This window comes from Dendropsophus ebraccatus, chromosome 14 (assembly GCF_027789765.1).
Source record: "Dendropsophus ebraccatus isolate aDenEbr1 chromosome 14, aDenEbr1.pat, whole genome shotgun sequence".
Taxonomy (NCBI): domain Eukaryota; kingdom Metazoa; phylum Chordata; class Amphibia; order Anura; family Hylidae; genus Dendropsophus; species Dendropsophus ebraccatus.
In genome coordinates, this window is record NC_091467.1 from 89,662 (window position 1) to 110,000 (window position 20,339).

Below are 20,339 nucleotides of genomic sequence, written 5' to 3' on the forward strand. Positions count from 1 at the left end.
AACACCACACACCACGCTGTATTCTCTACCTGTAACACCACACAGCACGTTGTATTCTCTACCTGTAACACCACACTATATTCTCTACCTGTAACACCACACATCACGCTGTATTCTCTACCTGTAACACCACACAGCACACAGTTACTACCTGTAACACCACACAGCACACAGTTACTACCTGTAACACCACACAGTATTCTCACACTGTATTCTCACACTGTATTCTCTACCTGTAACACCACACAGCACGCTGTATTCTCTACCTGTAACACCACACAGCACGCTGTATTCTCTACCTGTAACCCCACACAGCACACTGTATTCTCTACCTGTAACACCACACTATATTCTCTACCTGTAACCCCACACAGCACGCTGTATTCTCTACCTGTAACACCACACAGCACACAGTAACTACCTGTAACACCACACAGCACACAGTTACTACCTGTAACACCACACAGTATTCTCACACTGTATTCTCACGCTGTATTCTCTACCTGTAACACCACACACAGCGCTGTAGTCTCTACCTGTAACACCACACAGCGCTGTAGTCTCTACCTGTAACACCACACAGCACGCTGTATTCTCTACCTGTAACACCACACAGCACGCTGTATTCTCTACCTGTAACACCACACAGCACGCTGTATTCTCTACCTGTAACACCACACAGCACTGTATTCTCTACCTGTAACACCACACAGCACTGTATTCTCTACCTGTAACACCACACAGCACTGTATTCTCTACCTGTAATACCACACAGCACTGTATTCTCTACCTGTAACACCACACAGCACACTGTATTCTCTACCTGTAACACCACACAGCACTGTATTCTCTACCTGTAACACCACACAGCACACTGTATTCTCTACCTGTAATACCACACAGCACGCTGTATTCTCTACCTGTAACACCACACAGCACTGTATTCTGTACCTGTAACACCACACACCACGCTGTATTCTCTACCTGTAACACCACACAGCACGTTGTATTCTCTACCTGTAACACCACACTATATTCTCTACTTGTAACACCACACATCACGCTGTATTCTCTACCTGTAACACCACACAGCACACAGTAACTACCTGTAACACCACACAGCACAGTTACTACCTGTAACACCACACTGTATTCTCTACCTGTAACACCACACATCACGCTGTATTCTCTACCTGTAACACCACACAGCACACAGTTACTACCTGTAACACCACACAGCACACAGTAACTACCTTTAACACCACACAGCACAGTTACTACCTGTAACACCACACTGTATTCTCTACCTGTAACACCACACAGCACGCTGTATTCTCTACCTGTAACCCCACACAGCACGCTGTATTCTCTACCTGTAACACCACACAGTACACAGTTACTACCTGTAACACCACACAGCAGGCTGTATTCTCTACCTGTAACACCACACACAGCGCTGTAGTCTCTACCTGTAACACCACACAGCGCTGTAGTCTCTACCTGTAACACCACACAGCACTGTATTCTCTACCTGTAACCCCACACAGCACACTGTATTCTCTACCTGTAACACCACACTATATTCTCTACCTGTAACCCCACACAGCACGCTGTATTCTCTACCTGTAACACCACACAGTACACAGTTACTACCTGTAACACCACACAGCACGCTGTATTCTCTACCTGTAACACCACACAGCACGCTGTATTCTCTACCTGTAACACCACACAGCAGGCTGTATTCTCTACCTGTAACACCACACAGCACTGTATTCTCTACCTGTAACACCACACAGCGTGCTGTATTCTCTACCTGTAACACCACACAGCATGCTGTATTCTCTACCTGTAACACCACACAGCACTGTATTCTCTACCTGTAACACCACACAGCACACTGTATTCTCTACCTGTAACACCACACAGCACTGTATTCTCTACCTGTAATACCACACAGCACTGTATTCTCTACCTGTAACACCACACAGCACACTGTATTCTCTACCTGTAACACCACACAGCACTGTATTCTCTACCTGTAACACCACACAGCACACTGTATTCTCTACCTGTAACACCACACAGCACTGTATTCTCTACCTGTAACACCACACAGCGCTGTATTCTCTACCTGTAACACCACACAGCACACTGTATTCTCTACCTGTAACACCACACAGCACTGTATTCTCTACCTGTAACACCACACAGCACTGTATTCTCTACCTGTAACACCACACAGCACACTGTATTCTCTACCTGTAACACCACACAGCATTGTATTCTCTACCTGTAACACCACACAGCACGCTGTATTCTCTACCTGTAACACCACACAGCACACTGTATTCTCTACCTGTAACACCACACAGCACTGTATTCTCTACCTGTAACACCACACTGCGCTGTATTCTCTACCTGTAACACCACACAGCACACTGTATTCTCTACCTGTAACACCACACAGCACTGTATTCTCTACCTGTAACACCACACAGCACACTGTATTCTCTACCTGTAACACCACACAGCACTGTATTCTCTACCTGTAACACCACACAGCGTGCTGTATTCTCTACCTGTAACACCACACAGCACGCTGTATTCTCTACCTGTAACACCACACAGCACTGTATTCTCTACCTGTAACACCACACAGCACACTGTATTCTCTACCTGTAACACCACACAGCACTGTATTCTCTACCTGTAATACCACACAGCACTGTATTCTCTACCTGTAACACCACACAGCACACTGTATTCTCTACCTGTAACACCACACAGCACTGTATTCTCTACCTGTAACACCACACAGCACACTGTATTCTCTACCTGTAACACCACACAGCACTGTATTCTCTACCTGTAACACCACACAGCGCTGTATTCTCTACCTGTAACACCACACAGCACACTGTATTCTCTACCTGTAACACCACACAGCACTGTATTCTCTACCTGTAACACCACACAGCACACTGTATTCTCTACCTGTAACACCACACAGCATTGTATTCTCTACCTGTAACACCACACAGCACTGTATTCTCTACCTGTAACACCACACAGCACACTGTATTCTCTACCTGTAACACCACACAGCACTGTATTCTCTACCTGTAACACCACACTGCGCTGTATTCTCTACCTGTAACACCACACAGCACACTGTATTCTCTACCTGTAACACCACACAGCACTGTATTCTCTACCTGTAACACCACACAGCACTGTATTCTCTACCTGTAACACCACACAGCAAACTGTATTCTCTACCTGTAACACCACACAGCACTGTATTCTCTACCTGTAACACCACACAGCACGCTGTATTCTCTACCTGTAACACCACACAGCACACTGTATTCTCTACCTGTAACACCACACAGCACACTGTATTCTCTACCTGTAACACCACACTGTATTCTCTACCTGTAACCCCACACAGCACGCTGTATTCTCTACCTGTAACACCACACAGCACTGTATTCTCTACCTGTAACACCACACAGCACGCTGTATTCTCTACCTGTAACACCACACAGCACTGTATTCTCTACCTGTAACACCACACAGCACGCTGTATTCTCTACCTGAAACACCACACAGCACTGTATTCTCTAACTGTAACTCCAAGTATAGTGGAAGAATCAGAAAATCTTCTTATAAGACAAATAGATGCGGCAGCGAAGCAGGGGGAAGTCATTATTATGGGGGACTTTAACTACCCAAATATCAACTGGAAAGCAGAAACCTGCAGCTCCAGGAAGGGAAGCGTGTTTTTGGAAATAGTAAAAGATAATTACCTTTCCCAACTAGTAGAGGAACCAACAAGAGGGGGAGCCCTTCTGGACCTGATCTTAACCAATAGGCCCGACAGAATATCAAAAATAGAGGTGGGGGGTCACCTAGGTAATAGTGACCATAACATAGTAAGTTTTCAATTATTCTTCAATAAAATGATTAGCAGAGGGGCTACAAAAACATTAAATTTCAGGAAGGCTAATTTCCAAAAACTAAGAGAGGACCTTGGGAACATAGACTGGGACAATGCCTTCAGAAATAAAAGTACACAAGAGAAATGGGACATATTTAAGAGCATCCTGGGTAAATGGTGTGAACGACACATACCATATGGGAATAAACGTAGTAGAAATAAGAGAAATCCAATGTGGTTAACTACAGCTGTAAGGGGGGCAATAAATGATAAGAAACAAGCATTCAGACAACTAAAACAAGAAGGTAGTGGGGAAGCATTGAGCAACTATAGACTGAAGAATAGAATGTGTAAAACGCAAATAAAAGAAGCAAAAATAGCAACAGAAAGAAGGATAGCCAAAGAAAGTAAAACAAATCCCAAAATGTTCTTCACCTATATAAATAACAAAAGACTTAAAACCGAAAATGTTGGTCCCCTCAAAAATAATCTGGGTGTAATGGTGGAGGGGGAAGAGGAAAAGGCCAATCTACTAAATACATTCTTCTCTACTGTATTCACAGAGGAGAATCCCATAACAGATGATATGACTAGGGATAATGTTAATCCTCCCATAAATCTCACCTGCCTAACACAACAAGAAGTGGGGAAACGCCTTAAAAATATTAAAATCCATAAGTCACCGGGCCCAGAAGGTATCCATCCTAGAGTTTTGCAAGAATTAAATACTGTGTTAGACAGACCGTTATTCCTATTATTTAAAGATTCTATTACGACAGGGATTCTTCCACAGGACTGGCGCATAGCTAATGTGGTACCACTATTCAAGAAGGGGTCAAGGAGTGATCCTGGAAACTACAGGCCCGTAAGTCTAACATCTATAGTAGGTAAAGTATTTGAGGGGATTGTAAGAGATGCTATACTGGAGTATCTTAATGAAAATAATCTTATGACTCAGCACCAGCATGGATTTATGAGGGATCGGTCCTGTCAGACTAATCTGATCGGCTTCTATGAAGAGGTAAGTTATAGACTGGACCTGGGGGAGGCTGTGGATGTTGTGTATCTGGACTTTTCAAAGGCATTTGATACTGTGCCGCATGAAAGGTTGGTCTACAAAATGAGGATGCTGGGACTCGGGGAAAACGTATGCAAATGGGTAAGTAACTGGTTGTGTGATAGAAAACAGAGGGTGGTCATTGATGGAACATATTCAGATTGGGTTTTAGTTACTAGTGGGGTACCACAGGGGTCAGTGTTGGGTCCACTTCTTTTTAATATTTTTATTAATGATCTTGTAGAGGGGCTACAGAGTAGAATCTCCATTTTTGCAGATGATACTAAACTGGGTAAAGTAATCAGTACAGAGGAGGATAATATCATATTACAGAGGGATTTGGAGAAGCTAGAGGCTTGGGCGGAGAAATGGCAAATGAAGTTTAATGTGGATAAATGTAAGGTTATGCATTTGGGCCATAGAAATAATAAGTACAGTTATGTGCTAAATAATAAAACACTGGGTAAAACTACTTCCGAAAAGGACCTGGGGGTATTGGTGGACAGTAAACTCAACTTTAGTGATCAGTGCCAGGCAGCAGCTGCCAAGGCTAATAAAATAATGGGATGCATCAAAAGAGGTATAGATGCTAAAGATGAGAACATAGTTTTGCCTCTTTATAAATCACTGGTCCGACCACACTTGGAATACTGTGTACAGTTTTGGGCACCGGTATATAAGAAGGACACAGCTGACCTAGAGCGGGTGCAGAGGAGGGCAACAAAGGTCATTAAGGGAATGGGTGGGTTACAGTACCAGGACAGGTTATCACGCTTGGGGTTATTTACGCTAGAAAAAAGACGTCTTAGGGGCGATCTGATCACAATGTACAAATATATGAATGGACAGTACAGAGATTTTGGTAGTGGTCTTTTTACTCCTAGGTCTGTAACAATGACAAGGGGGCATCCTCTACGTCTAGAGGAAAGAAGATTTCATCATCAGCATCGACGCGGGTTCTTTACTGTACGAGCGGTAAGACTGTGGAACTCTCTGCCACATGATGTTGTCATGGCTGATTCAGTAAATAAGTTCAAGGGAGGCCCGGATGCTTTTCTTGAAAAATATAATATTACAAGTTATGGGCATTAGATTTCTGGTGATACGTTGATCCGGGGATTGTTCTGGTTGCCATTGCAGTCGGGGGAGGGGGGGGGAGTTTCTCCCTGTGGTGGGGCGTTTGTCTTCTGCCCCATAGGGGTTTTTCGCCTTCCTGGATCAACACAGTAGGATTTTCCTAGGTTGAACCTGATGGACTCTTGTCTTCTTTCAACCTTATTTACTATGTTACTATGTTACTATGTTACTATGTTACCACACAGCACTGTATTCTCTACCTGTAACACCACACAGCGCTGTATTCCCTACCTGTAACACCACACAGCACTGTATTCTCTACCTGTAACACCACACAGCACCCTGTAGCCTCTACTATTCCCTACCTGTAACACCACACAGCACTGTATTCTCTACCTGTAACACCACACAGCACGCTGTATTCTCTACCTGTAACACCACACAGCACGCTGTATTCTCTACCTGTAACACCACACAGCACTGTATTCTCTACCTGTAACACCACACAGCACGCTGTATTCTCTACCTGTAACACCACACAGCACTGTATTCTCTACCTGTAACACCAGTGCAACACCTGCTTCTGGCCGGTCAGAGATGGTGAATCACTCGGGAGAGTGGGGGATCCAGCCCCGCCTCCTGTGACATCACGCCCTGCCCTCTGTCTGCATCATCAGCCTGATCTCAGCAAACACACACAGTGTGAGACAGAGGCATGGAAGATTTGTCTCCTAAGAGGGGAGAGCAGAGGGAGCAGGAGACAATGTGGATTTGCACAGGGGCCATTTTTTTTTTCACTTCCTGGATTTCTATCAGCTACCAGTGTGGCAGGACCGCACAGATACAGTAATACATTGTATAGACACATATATTTAACTTTTAATGTACTTTAAATAGAAAACAAGTTTTTCTTATCCGGAGTTCCCCTTTAAACCTAAAGTTTTTATGACTTTTTCTTTTAATATCATTCAGAATAAATCTTCATGTAATGGACCATTACACAGGAAGGAGGCGTATGGATTATTACACTCATTTTTCCAATACTGATTGTTTTTGTTTTGTCTGATTTTGTCTGAAACAAGGGAAGTTGCCCAATTGTGTAAGGAAAGGACTTTTTACAGATTTCTGACTTACCAGATGGCCGAACACAAAGCATTTAGAAGAACCTTTCACTTTTTGTTATTTTGTCACCTTATGCTAAAATTTAAAAAATACTAAAAACTCTTCCACAGCCATTAGCATTCAGAGCCAACCACAAAGATCCTATACTAAGTCCTGTCTCTGAGCTCTACAGGTATTTCTTTCCTCCTCCTCCTCCACACAGTCCTGTCTCTGAGCTCTACAGGCAGCTCTTTCCTCCTCCTCCTCCACACAGTCCTGTCTCTGAGCTCTACAGGTAGTTCTTTCCTCCCCCTCCACACAGTCCTGTCTCTGAGCTCTACAGGTAGTTCTTTCCTCCTCCTTCTCCACACAGTCCTGTCTCTGAGCTCTACAGGTAGTTCTTTCCTCCTCCTCCTCCTCCTCCACACAGTCCTGTCTCTGAGCTCTACAGGTAGTTATTTCTTCCTCCTTCTCCACACAGTCCTGTCTCTGAGCTCTACAGGTAGTTCTTTCCTCCTCCTCCACACAGTCCTGTCTCTGAGCTCTACGGGTGGTTCTTTCCTCCTCCTCCTCCTCCACACAGTCCTGTCTCTGAGCTCTACGGGCAGCTCTTTCCTCCTCCTCCACACACTCCTGTCTCTGAGCTCTACAGGCAGCTCTTTCCTCCCCCTCCACACAGTCCTGTCTCTGAGCTCTACAGGCAGCTCTTTCCTCATCCACACAGTCCTGTCTCTAAGCTCTACGGGCAGCTCTTTCCTTCTCCTCCACACAGTCCTGTCTCTGAGCTCTATGGGCAGCTCTTTCCTCCTCCACACAGTCCTGTCTCTGAGCTCTACAGGCAGCTCTTTCCTCCTCCACACAGTCCTGTCTCTGAGCTCTACGGGCAGCTCTTTCCTCCTCCACACAGTCCTGTCTCTGAGCTCTACAGGCAGCTCTTTCCTCCTCCCTACAGTCCTGTCTCTGAGCTCTACAGGCAGCTCTTTCCTCCTCCTCCACACAGTCCTGTCTCTGAGCTCTACGGGCAGCTCTTTCCTCCCCCTCCACACAGTTCTGTCTCTGAGCTCCACAGGCAGCTCTTTCCTCCTCCTTCTCCACACGGTCCTGTCTCTGAGCTCTACAGGTAGTTCTTTCCTCCTCCTCCACACAGTCCTGTCTCTGAGCTCTACAGGTAGTTCTTTCCTCCTCCTCCACACAGTCCTGTCTCTGAGCTTTACGGGTGGTTCTTTCCTCCTCCTCCTCCACACAGTCCTGTCTCTGAGCTCTACAGGTAGTTCTTTCCTCCTCCTCCACACAGTCCTGTCTCTGAGCTCTACAGGTAGTTCTTTCCTCCCCCTCCACACAGTCCTGTCTCTGAGCTCTACGGGCAGCTCTTTCCTCCTCCTCCACACACTCCTGTCTCTGAGCTCTACAGGCAGCTCTTTCCTCCCCCTCCACACAGTCCTGTCTCTGAGCTCTACAGGCAGCTCTTTCCTCATCCACACAGTCCTGTCTCTGAGCTCTACGGGCAGCTCTTTCCTTCTCCTCCACACAGTCCTGTCTCTGAGCTCTATGGGCAGCTCTTTCCTCCTCCACACAGTCCTGTCTCTGAGCTCTACAGGCAGCTCTTTCCTCCTCCACACAGTCCTGTCTCTGAGCTCTACGGGCAGCTCTTTCCTCCCCCTCCACACAGTCCTGTCTCTGAGCTCTACAGGCAGCTCTTTCCTCCTCCACACAGTCCTGTCTCTGAGCTCTACAGGCAGCTCTTTCCTCCTCCCTACAGTCCTGTCTCTGAGCTCTACAGGCAGCTCTTTCCTCCTCCTCCACACAGTCCTGTCTCTGAGCTCTACGGGCAGCTCTTTCCTCCCCCTCCACACAGTTCTGTCTCTGAGCTCCACAGGCAGCTCTTTCCTCCTCCTTCTCCACACGGTCCTGTCTCTGAGCTCTACAGGTAGTTCTTTCCTCCTCCTCCACACAGTCCTGTCTCTGAGCTCTACAGGCAGCTCTTTCCTCCTCCTTCTCCACACGGTCCTGTCTCTGAGCTCTACAGGTAGTTCTTTCCTTCCCCTCCACACAGTCCTGTCTCTGAGCTCTACAGGCAGCTCTTTCCTCCTCCTCCACACAGTCCTGTCTCTGAGCTCTACGGGCAGCTCTTTCCTCCCCCTCCACACAGTCCTGTTTCAGAGCACTAACCAAAAGATAATCAGGAGTAGAGATGAGCGAATTTGAAGTATAAGTGAACCAAATCACTTTGTTAGCTCAGCAATCTGCTTATTAGTCTGCTGCTCCACTCCTGATGCCTGGAAAAGTTGGATCCAGTCCTGAGAGAAGTTTCCCAGGACTGGATGCAACTTTTCCATCCACCCGAAAGGAGCTGCAGGGACTTAAAAGCAACAGGCTGATAAGCAGATTGCCGAGCTAACGAACCGATTCACTTCGCTCATACTGCAAATTCACGCATCTCTATTTGGGGGGAGCGGGAAGAGACGAATGTCACCTATTATAAGGACGGAATACTGATAATTATAATATATGAAAAGAGTGAAATTTCTGAAGAACTGTATGTTGTCCAAATAGAAGGAGGGCGATTCATGAACTTCTAGTAACTGGGGACTCCAGGAGTCCAGGGGGAGGGGCTCTATGTTTTGAATGGTCACTTACCTGGCTGGAGGAGCTGTTGGTTTTTTCATAGAAGACTTGAGCTGGAGAACAGATGGGGGTCTGGTAGATGTCTCCAGATACAGGCTTCTGTGTTGTCGGGGAGATGTATAGGTTTTCCATCCTCTCGTACATGGTTGCTGACTCGGTTTTAGGGGCAGAAGGCACCTGGTAGATGTTGTGTGGAGACTGTTGCCTCCCTAGGGAGTTGTAGTTGGACTGCACCAACGGGGAGTCATTCTGGGTTATGGTGAACAACTGCAACCGATTGGCTGGAGCGAGGCCCTGACGTCCATGTAAATAGCACCTCCACCAGCCCTCACTGCCAAAGATATTCTGATCCAGCACGGTCAGGATGTCACCCTTTCGGAAGGCCAGCTCATCCGAGCACTCCGCCTTGTTATCATACAGAGCTTTAGCCAACATGTTCTGCAAAACAAATTAGTGCACATTATAACAACACCATCCACATGGGCTTCAGGCTAATAATACCGAACAAGAAAACATATGATCAAGAGTTTAGATTCACATTACATTACATTCACAGTATATTCCTGTATATAGGAGCAGTATTATAGTAGTATATTCCTGTATATAGGAGCAGTATTATAGTAGTATATTCCTGTATATAGGAGCAGTATTATAGTAGTTATATCCCTGTATATAGGAGCAGTATTATAGTAGTTATATCCCTGTATATAGGGGGGCAGTATTATAGTAGTTATATCCCTGTATATAGGAGCAGTATTATAGTAGTTATATCCCTGTATATAAGAGCAGTATTATAGTAGTTATATCTCTGTATATAGGAGCAGTATTATAGTAGTATATTCCTGTATATAGGGGCAGTATTATAGTAGTTATATTCCTGTATATAGGGGGGCAGTATTATAGTAGTTATATCCCTGCATATAGGAGCAGTATTATAGTAGTTATATCCCTGTATATAGGGGGGCAGTATTATAGTAGTTATATCCCTGTATATAGGAGCAGTATTATAGTAGTTATATTCCTGTATATAGGAGCAGTATTATAGTAGTTATATCTCTGTATATAGGAGCAGTATTATAGTAGTTATATCCCTGTATATAGGAGCAGTATTATAGTAGTATATTCCTGTATATAGGAGCAGTATTATAGTAGTTATATCCCTGTATATAGGAGCAGTATTATAGTAGTTATATCCCTGTATATAGGAGCAGTATTATAATAGTATATTCCTGTATATAGGAGCAGTATTATAGTAGTTATATCTCTGTATATAGGAGCAGTATTATAGTAGTTATATCCCTGTATATAGGAGCAGTATTATAGTAGTATATTCCTGTATATAGGAGCAGTATTATAGTAGTTATATCCCTGTATATAGGAGCAGTATTATAGTAGTTATATCCCTGTATATAGGAGCAGTATTATAATAGTATATTCCTGTATATAGGAGCAGTATTATAGTAGTTATATCCCTGTATATAGGAGTAGTATTATAGTAGCTATATTCCTGTATATAGGGGGCAGTATTATAGTAGTATATTCCTGTATATAGGAGCAGTATTATAGTAGTATATCCCTGTATATAGGAGCAGTATTATAGTAGTTATATTCCTGTATATAGGAGCAGTATTATAGTAGTTATATCCCTGTATATAGGAGTAGTATTATAGTAGCTATATTCCTGTATATAGGGGGCAGTATTATAGTAGTATATTCCTGTATATAGGAGCAGTATTATAGTAGTTATATCCCTGTATATAGGGTAGGGGGGCAGTATTATAGTAGTTATATCCCTGTATATAGGAGCAGTATTATAGTAGTTATATCCCTGCATATAGGAGCAGTATTATAGTAGTTATATCCCTGTATATAGGGGGGCAGTATTATAGTAGTTATATCCCTGTATATAGGAGCAGTATTATAGTAGTTATATTCCTGTATATAGGAGCAGTATTATAGTAGTTATATCTCTGTATATAGGAGCAGTATTATAGTAGTTATATCCCTGTATATAGGAGCAGTATTATAGTAGTATATTCCTGTATATAGGAGCAGTATTATAGTAGTTATATCCCTGTATATAGGAGCAGTATTATAGTAGTTATATCCCTGTATATAGGAGCAGTATTATAATAGTATATTCCTGTATATAGGAGCAGTATTATAGTAGTTATATCCCTGTATATAGGAGCAGTATTATAGTAGTATATTCCTGTATATAGGGGCAGTATTATAGTAGTATATTCCTGTATATAGGAGCAGTATTATAGTAGTTATATCCCTGTATATAGGAGCAGTATTATAATAGTATATTCCTGTATATAGGAGCAGTATTATAGTAGTTATATCTCTGTATATAGGAGCAGTATTATAGTAGTTATATCCCTGTATATAGGAGCAGTATTATAGTAGTATATTCCTGTATATAGGAGCAGTATTATAGTAGTTATATCCCTGTATATAGGAGCAGTATTATAGTAGTTATATCCCTGTATATAGGAGCAGTATTATAATAGTATATTCCTGTATATAGGAGCAGTATTATAGTAGTTATATCCCTGTATATAGGAGTAGTATTATAGTAGCTATATTCCTGTATATAGGGGGCAGTATTATAGTAGTATATTCCTGTATATAGGAGCAGTATTATAGTAGTATATCCCTGTATATAGGAGCAGTATTATAGTAGTTATATTCCTGTATATAGGAGCAGTATTATAGTAGTTATATCCCTGTATATAGGAGTAGTATTATAGTAGCTATATTCCTGTATATAGGGGGCAGTATTATAGTAGTATATTCCTGTATATAGGAGCAGTATTATAGTAGTTATATCCCTGTATATAGGGTAGGGGGGCAGTATTATAGTAGTTATATCCCTGTATATAGGAGCAGTATTATAGTAGTTATATCCCTGCATATAGGAGCAGTATTATAGTAGTTATATCCCTGTATATAGGGGGGCAGTATTATAGTAGTTATATCCCTGTATATAGGAGCAGTATTATAGTAGTTATATTCCTGTATATAGGAGCAGTATTATAGTAGTTATATCTCTGTATATAGGAGCAGTATTATAGTAGTTATATCCCTGTATATAGGAGCAGTATTATAGTAGTATATTCCTGTATATAGGAGCAGTATTATAGTAGTTATATCCCTGTATATAGGAGCAGTATTATAGTAGTTATATCCCTGTATATAGGAGCAGTATTATAATAGTATATTCCTGTATATAGGAGCAGTATTATAGTAGTTATAACTACTATAATACTGCTCCTATATACAGGAATATAACTACTATAATACTGCTCCTATATACAGGGATATACTACTATAATACTGCTCCTATATACAGGAATATACTACTATAATACTGCTCCTATATACAGGTATATAACTACTATAATACTGCTCGTATATAAAGGAATATACTACTATAATACTACCCCCTATATACAGGGATATAACTACTATAATACTGCTCCTATATACAGGAATATACTACTATATAAACTCAGTATAACTCAGGCTTACACTGTAATAGTCTCTTCCTTCTACTTTCCTACACAGCAGTTTTACAGCCTGAGTCATCTATTGCCAAATATAACCAATTTTTTCTCTATTGATTTAATTATTAAATTTAGCAATTTTTATACTGTCCACTAGGTGTCAGTAATGAGAGAACATGTCATTTTACTGTCTGTTGTGAAATGTATTACCTCCTTATCATTAGAAGAAGAGTTTCTTATAGCAAAATGCTACTGTTGTAGTAACTTGGATAGCATCCATATAAAGAGACCCCTGAAAAGCTTATATTACAAGCAGAGGTATATAAAAAAGGGAATTCAGTTTGGTGAAGCTTATCTGATGGAGGAGCTATAATTAAAGGGACAGTCTATTGTTCCCTGTTATCAGCCATTTCAGGCTCTGGTTGAGAATAGTGCTGGACTTGTTGGAAAGTTTTTGTCCGCGGTGAATCAGCTCGGCTGATTTCCTATTTGGGCAATTCACCTCTGTCACCAAAAGCAAAAAAAGTTTTTTTTTTTTTTTTTTTTTTTTTTTTTTTTGGGGGGGGGGGGGGGCGGGGGGGGAGGGGGTAATCGGAGAGCCGGATATTTATATCCTCAGCATTTGCTGGAAGGAGCAGCTGGTTTAAAGGGACATAGACGTGTCAGCTCAGCTGATAACAGGGGCTGTGCGTCCCACCTAGAACAATGAGCCATTCATAGAGGCTGCAAGGTCCTGAGGTCCCAGCTGTCACCTCCACCGCAACAACAGCGCCCCCACCTGGTGACTGCACTAACTACTGCCATACTACAGCACCACCATCATAGCTGTATCTGCCTGATATTGTCTGCTGAGCAGTGTATCTAATCTCATCATGTGTGATACTGTCTGCTGAGCAGTGTATCTAATCTCATCATGTGTGATACTGTCTGCTGAGCAGTGTATCTAATCTCATCATGTGTGATACTGTCTGCTGAGCAGTGTATCTAATCTCGCCATGTGTGATACTGTCTGCTGAGCAGTGTATCTAATCTCGTCATGTGTGATACTGTCTGCTGAGCAGTGTATCTAATCTCATCGTGTGATACTGTCTGCTGAGCTGTGTATCTAATCATGTGTGATACAATAAACAGCTAGAGTTATCCAGCTCTCCCAGAGTCCTGAAGGGCAGCATCTCATCAAGCCAGGATTCCAGGAAATCTCTTGGAGTCGTACAGGTTTCTCCAGATTCTCCTTTAGGGTGTGTTCACACGTACTGTATCCCCTGCAGATACCTTCCCTATCATTTTCAATGAGATTGTCATGGCTCTGGAGTATGTAAAGGCCCCTTAACCCCCTGCTGCCCGGAGCATATATTACCTAATCCATCAGTGACTGCATTGGGGCCCTGCGGGAGCCGAGAGCCTCAGCCGGAGCATGGATTAGGTAAAGTATGGTCCGGGCAGCGGGGGGTTAAGGGGCCTTTACATACTCGCAGAGGGATGACCATCTCATTGAAAATCACAGTGAAGGTATCCGCAGTGGATACGGTACATGTGAACCCAGCCTTAAAGGGGTTGGTCACCAAAATCAACTGGTGGCAGAAAGTGCCAGAGATTTGTAATTTACTTCTATTAAAAATCTCTAGTACTTATCAGCTGCTGTATGTCCTGCAGGAAGTAGTGTATAACTACTGGAAGACTAGTGTGAATACACCACTCCCTGCAGGACATACAGCAGCTGATAAGTATTGGAAGACTAGAGATTTTTAATAGAAGTAAAATACAAATCTCTGGCACTCTCTGCCACCAGTTGATTTTGAAAGAAATTTGTTTTGGTAAACAACCCCTTTAAGGCCTCGGCAGCACTGGCATTCTCACATCCTCCTTATAGGACTGATTATCTTTAAAGGGGGACTCCACTATGAACAATCGGATTATCGGCAGACAGTGTTTTCCCTCCTGGGATATAAACATATCACCCCAACAGTACATGTTCAGTTCCCTACAGCGCCACCACAGGATAAGATGAAGCATTACACTCTGCTTATTGAAATCAATGGGTTGTCTGTGTAATACAGGGAGACATCGTAGTAACCAGTCTGCATTGTGGCCCCAAGATGAGGATCCTGAACAGAGAACCCTTCCTCTCTACTATTTCCGATTTCACTAGTAGAGTGAATAAAAATAGTTTTATATACTTTACAACCCATTTAAAGGGTGACTCCATCCATAGAGAAATGTGGACTTCATTATGGCATCTATGGAGGCATTAGTATTTCAATAAAATAATTTAAAGGAACTCCATTTCTAACTTTCTTAATTTTCTTTAGAGACAATGGTGTGTGTTGGCAGCCTTTTGTTGTTGTGTGTTCAAGAGTCCAGTAGGCGGTCTTAGTCCATGATTGACAGCCATTTCTCTGAGCTCTATAACTAATACTGGAACTTAGTCAACAAAACTTTGATAACTGTCAGTCACTGAGCAGCTCCGCCCACTGGACTCTTAGGCTCAGTATAAGGAGAGATCTTTATTTCAGTCTACTCAGCTTCTCCTGCTCTATAATAAGAGTCTAGAAGCTTGTTTAGTATGAAGTCATATTTGGTACTGGTTCTCCTTTAAGAACCCCCCCTTCCCCCTGAAGTTGTTGTTTATGTTGGGGTCTCCTCTCCAGAAAACGTGCGTCAGTGTAAATATCCCGCTCTCACAGGACTGTCGAGCTGGGAAGATTCCCTGTAACTTCCTGTGACCGCAGATGTGCAGCTCCCGGGGTCCTGTGTGAAAGTCCGAACCCCACAGACAGAGTGCCCCGCAGCCGCCAACTGTAGGGGTCACCCAGCTTTCCACAGACCCTGAATAACACAAAGACTATAATGCAAAATTACGTTCCCTCTAACTACGCTGCTTACACTGCTGACGTCGGCCATTCTGTTCATGCACCAGGAGGCTCAGGATGAGCATGGTCAAACCTTTTTGTCGATGCGGACCCCTACGCTGTCACTAAGTGCCACAGAGAGGGGTTATAGGCGGCCATCAATATCTACCCTATGTGACAGTCATACATTGTTCACCACACAGATGACTAATTTCACAGGTAACATCCCCGGTGTTATGCGCCTCTCTGGAAGTGTGGCCCCTGGGGCCCTCATACACCAGGACTCAGCAGGTCACATGTGCCCCCCAGGCCTGATTACACATCACAATCACTGACTACCTGGGGCTCCCGGACCCTCCTGCTGCCTCATTACTCACCCTTTGTTCCACATTAATTAACCCCTTTAATCCCATTGTCATGCGGGGTCCCTACTGGGATTACAGGCGACAGTAAAAAATCTTAATCTGTTATAATTTACAAAATTAAAATCTAAGGAGGCAGAAAAGCTGCGACCTGATTAAGGTGACAGGAGAGAAGTATGGTGGGGGGGAGAAGTCTACAATGGATCCCCCCTGCGTCATAACAAGGCATATGCTATTGTTATTATAGGGGTAATGGGGGTCCCAGTTCTATCTATGATATTGCTATTGTACAATAATGGCACCCAGCTGCCAGACCCTCATAGAATAGGGAGATATATATAGAAACAAAGAAGGCAATGTGGCCACCATTACAGCTTGGTTACATCTATCTGTAATGGCGGCCATATTGGTTATCACTCAGCTTTCCCAGAGACGGATTCTCATAACATGAGGTGGGAACATCTGTGTTTGAGATGGGAATCTGCGCCATCACCTCCAGCAGCCCCCATGTGGAGCCAAACAATGGGAAGACCCCATCTACAAGAGTCCGGACCATCTGCATATGAATAGGGCAATCACTGCATGACCCCCGCAGGAGAATGACCCTCGGGGGACTATGAGGAGGCCTCCATGGAGTGTCGACTACTGATATACCCGGGATATAGCATCATCTGTAACCCATAGCAACCAATCAGCAAAGAGGGATCCCTGAGGCTGTGTTTACACATACAGATGATTGACCAATTTATCTGACAGATTATTGAAGCCAAAGCCAGGAATGGATATGAAAAGAGGAGGAATCTGTGTGTGCAAATGCAGCCTTGCCCATAGCAACCAGAGACAATATATATTTCCTACTGACCAATCCCACAACAATCTGCAAGGTATATAATACCTGGGATATGTAGCCATAGCAACTAACATGTATAATTCATAACCCATAGCAACCAGGGAACCTTTAATGCTGAGTATCTGTTACCCATAGCAACCAAACCTTTAACGTTGAGTATCTGTAACCCATAGCAACCAGAGAGTATTTTTCATAGCAAACAACCAGCCTAACTGATCGCTAATCCCTAGAATTTGGGATCCGTAACCCATAACAACCATAGAACCATTACTATTGAGTATTTTAACCTGAAGAAACCAATAAAAAGAAAATCAATATTAGTGATCGCTAACCTATAGCAACTAACATCTGGGATTTCTATCTCATAGCAACAAGAAAGACAGCTGAGAATGTGATCTATAGCCCCCCCCCATCTCTGACCTTGCTTATATCCAGCCTGCGAGATTCCTGCGCGCCCCCCCCCCCCCCCCCCCCACGTGTCTTTTGGGCCCCACAGGCATTAGGTTGTCAGCAGACCTCATTGTCTATAGCGCCCCCGTGTCCGGGGGTTTATAGCCGCATTGTATTCAGTGTTAGGTCATTTAGATCGTAATGCCCCCCCCCCCCTAAAGAAACTGGTGAAGACCGGTCCGAGGCACCTGAGGTCACCATAGGGAGATCGTCCCAGGCGGCCATTACCAGCAAAGCTGTCCCCTTTATCTCAATGACCACAGTCACAGGAAGGTCACAGGCAGCTCAGGGGGTTTATACTCCGAAAACACTTTAGGCAGAGTTCACACATCTGGTGACCCAGCACAGGTGCCCTCCAGATTGGTTGTGCCAGATAAAAAAAAGTTACACACGATGTATAGACACAGAGATACACCAAAATGGCGCACCCTCAGTAGTACCAGGTATTGATTAGGAGGATATAAATTGATCATGGTTTATATTAAAAATATTGGGTTTAAGTATTTCAGTTTGGATAGATTTGGTATTAAGGTAACATGATGCTGGTTTATTCCAGACTGATGATGGACCCCGAGATATCTAATGACTTTATGGGTGTAGCATGCATGGACTTTATGGTTATTGATGACATTACTATGGTATTGGGATCATGATGTATAATGGATATAGCAGGCATCAACTTAGTGGTTATCGACTGTATGACATCATTACGATATGTGGATTATTGGATGTTCCAAATTATTATATTTATGTTGGGGAAGCAGAGACTTGATGTCCTGGGAAATATCTACACCGCCGAATTCATGTGTATGGATTAGAAAGGGGAAGTTTATACACTGGTACTTAGTGTCAATATATTGTATACTCCCCTCATATTGTAGTATGGAGATGTGTTATAATAACCTATGTGCGGGACAGGGTGCCCCATACCTCACACAGCGTGCCCCATACCTCACACAGGGTGCCCCATACCTCACACAGGGTGCCCCATACCTCACACAGGGTGCCCCATACCTCACACAGGGTACCTCATACAGGGTGCCCCATACCTCATACAGGGTGCCCATACCTCATACAGGGTGCCTCATACCTCATACAGTGTGCCCCATACCTCATACAGGGTGCCCATACCTCATACAGAGTAATCCATACCTCATACAGAGTAACCCATACCTCACACAGGGTGCCCCATACCTCATACAGAGTGACCCATACCTCATACAGGGTGCCCCATACCTCATACAGAGTGCCCCATACCTCATACAGAGTAACCCATACCTCATACAGGGTGCCCATACCTCACACAGGGTGCCCCATACCTCATACAGAGTGCCCCATGCCTCATACAGAGTGACCCATACCTCATACAGGGTGCCCCATACCTCATACAGGGTGCCCCATACCTCATACAGGGTGCCCCATACCTCATACAGAGTGCCCCATACCTCATACAGGGGGCCCCATACCTCATACAGAGTGCCCCATACCTCATACAGAGTGCCTCATACAGGGTGCCCCATACCTCATACAGGGTGCCCCATACCTCATACAGGGTGCCCCATACCTCATACAGGGTGCCTCATACAGGGTGCCCCATACCTCATACAGGGTGCCCATACCTCATACAGGGTGCCCCATACCTCATACAGGGTGCCCATACCTCATACAGGGGGCCCCATACCTCATACAGGGTGCCCCATGCCTCATACAGGGTGCCCCATACCTCATACAGGGTGCCCATACCTCATACAGGGTGCCCATACCTCATACAGGGGGCCCCATACCTCATACAGGGGGCCCCATACCTCATACAGGGTGCCCCATACCTCATACAGTGTGCCCCATACCTCATACAGTGTGCCCCATACCTCATACAGGGTGCCCCATACCTCCCTGAGGTCAATGGTTACAAATAGTAAAGTCCTGACACTGGCATAATGGCTGAGGGGCACCTGCCTCCACTTACTTCTGTAATGACAAAACCACAATGCCAGACAAAAGCCATAAAAACACAGTGTAGAAGGTCCAAACTGGCAGCGCCACCTGTTTACACTGTACATATTCTGATACCACCTCCATATAACCGCACTGCACAGACCTGTTACCTCCATATAACCGCACTGCACAGACCTGTGACCTCCATATAACCGCACTGCACAGACCTGTTACCTCCATATAACCGCACTGCACAGACCTGTTACCTCCATATAACCGCACTGCACAGACCTGTTACCTCCATATAACCGCACTGCACAGACCTGTTACCTCCATATAACCGCACTGCACAGACCTGTGACCTCCATATAACCGCACTGCACAGACCTGTTACCTCCATATAACCGCACTGCACAGACCTGTTACCTCCATATAACCGCACTGCACAGACCTGTTACCTCCATATAACCGCACTGCACAGACCTGTTACCTCCATATAACCGCACTGCACAGACCTGTTACCTCCATATAACTGCACTGCACATACCTGTTACCTCCATATAACCGCACTGCACAGA

General features: G+C 44.0%; 1 protein-coding gene across 3 annotated transcripts in view; it reads right to left on the reverse strand.

Moving 5' to 3' along the window:
• CASS4 (Cas scaffold protein family member 4) overlaps positions 1-20,339 on the reverse strand; it is an 86,558-nt gene that overhangs the window by 28,896 nt on the left and 37,323 nt on the right. For all 3 annotated transcript variants that reach the window (XM_069953094.1, XM_069953092.1, XM_069953095.1), the window contains one exon: positions 9,816-10,241. In XM_069953094.1, the coding sequence (XP_069809195.1) occupies positions 9,816-10,241 (426 nt within the window). The remainder of the gene's footprint in view (positions 1-9,815; positions 10,242-20,339) is intronic.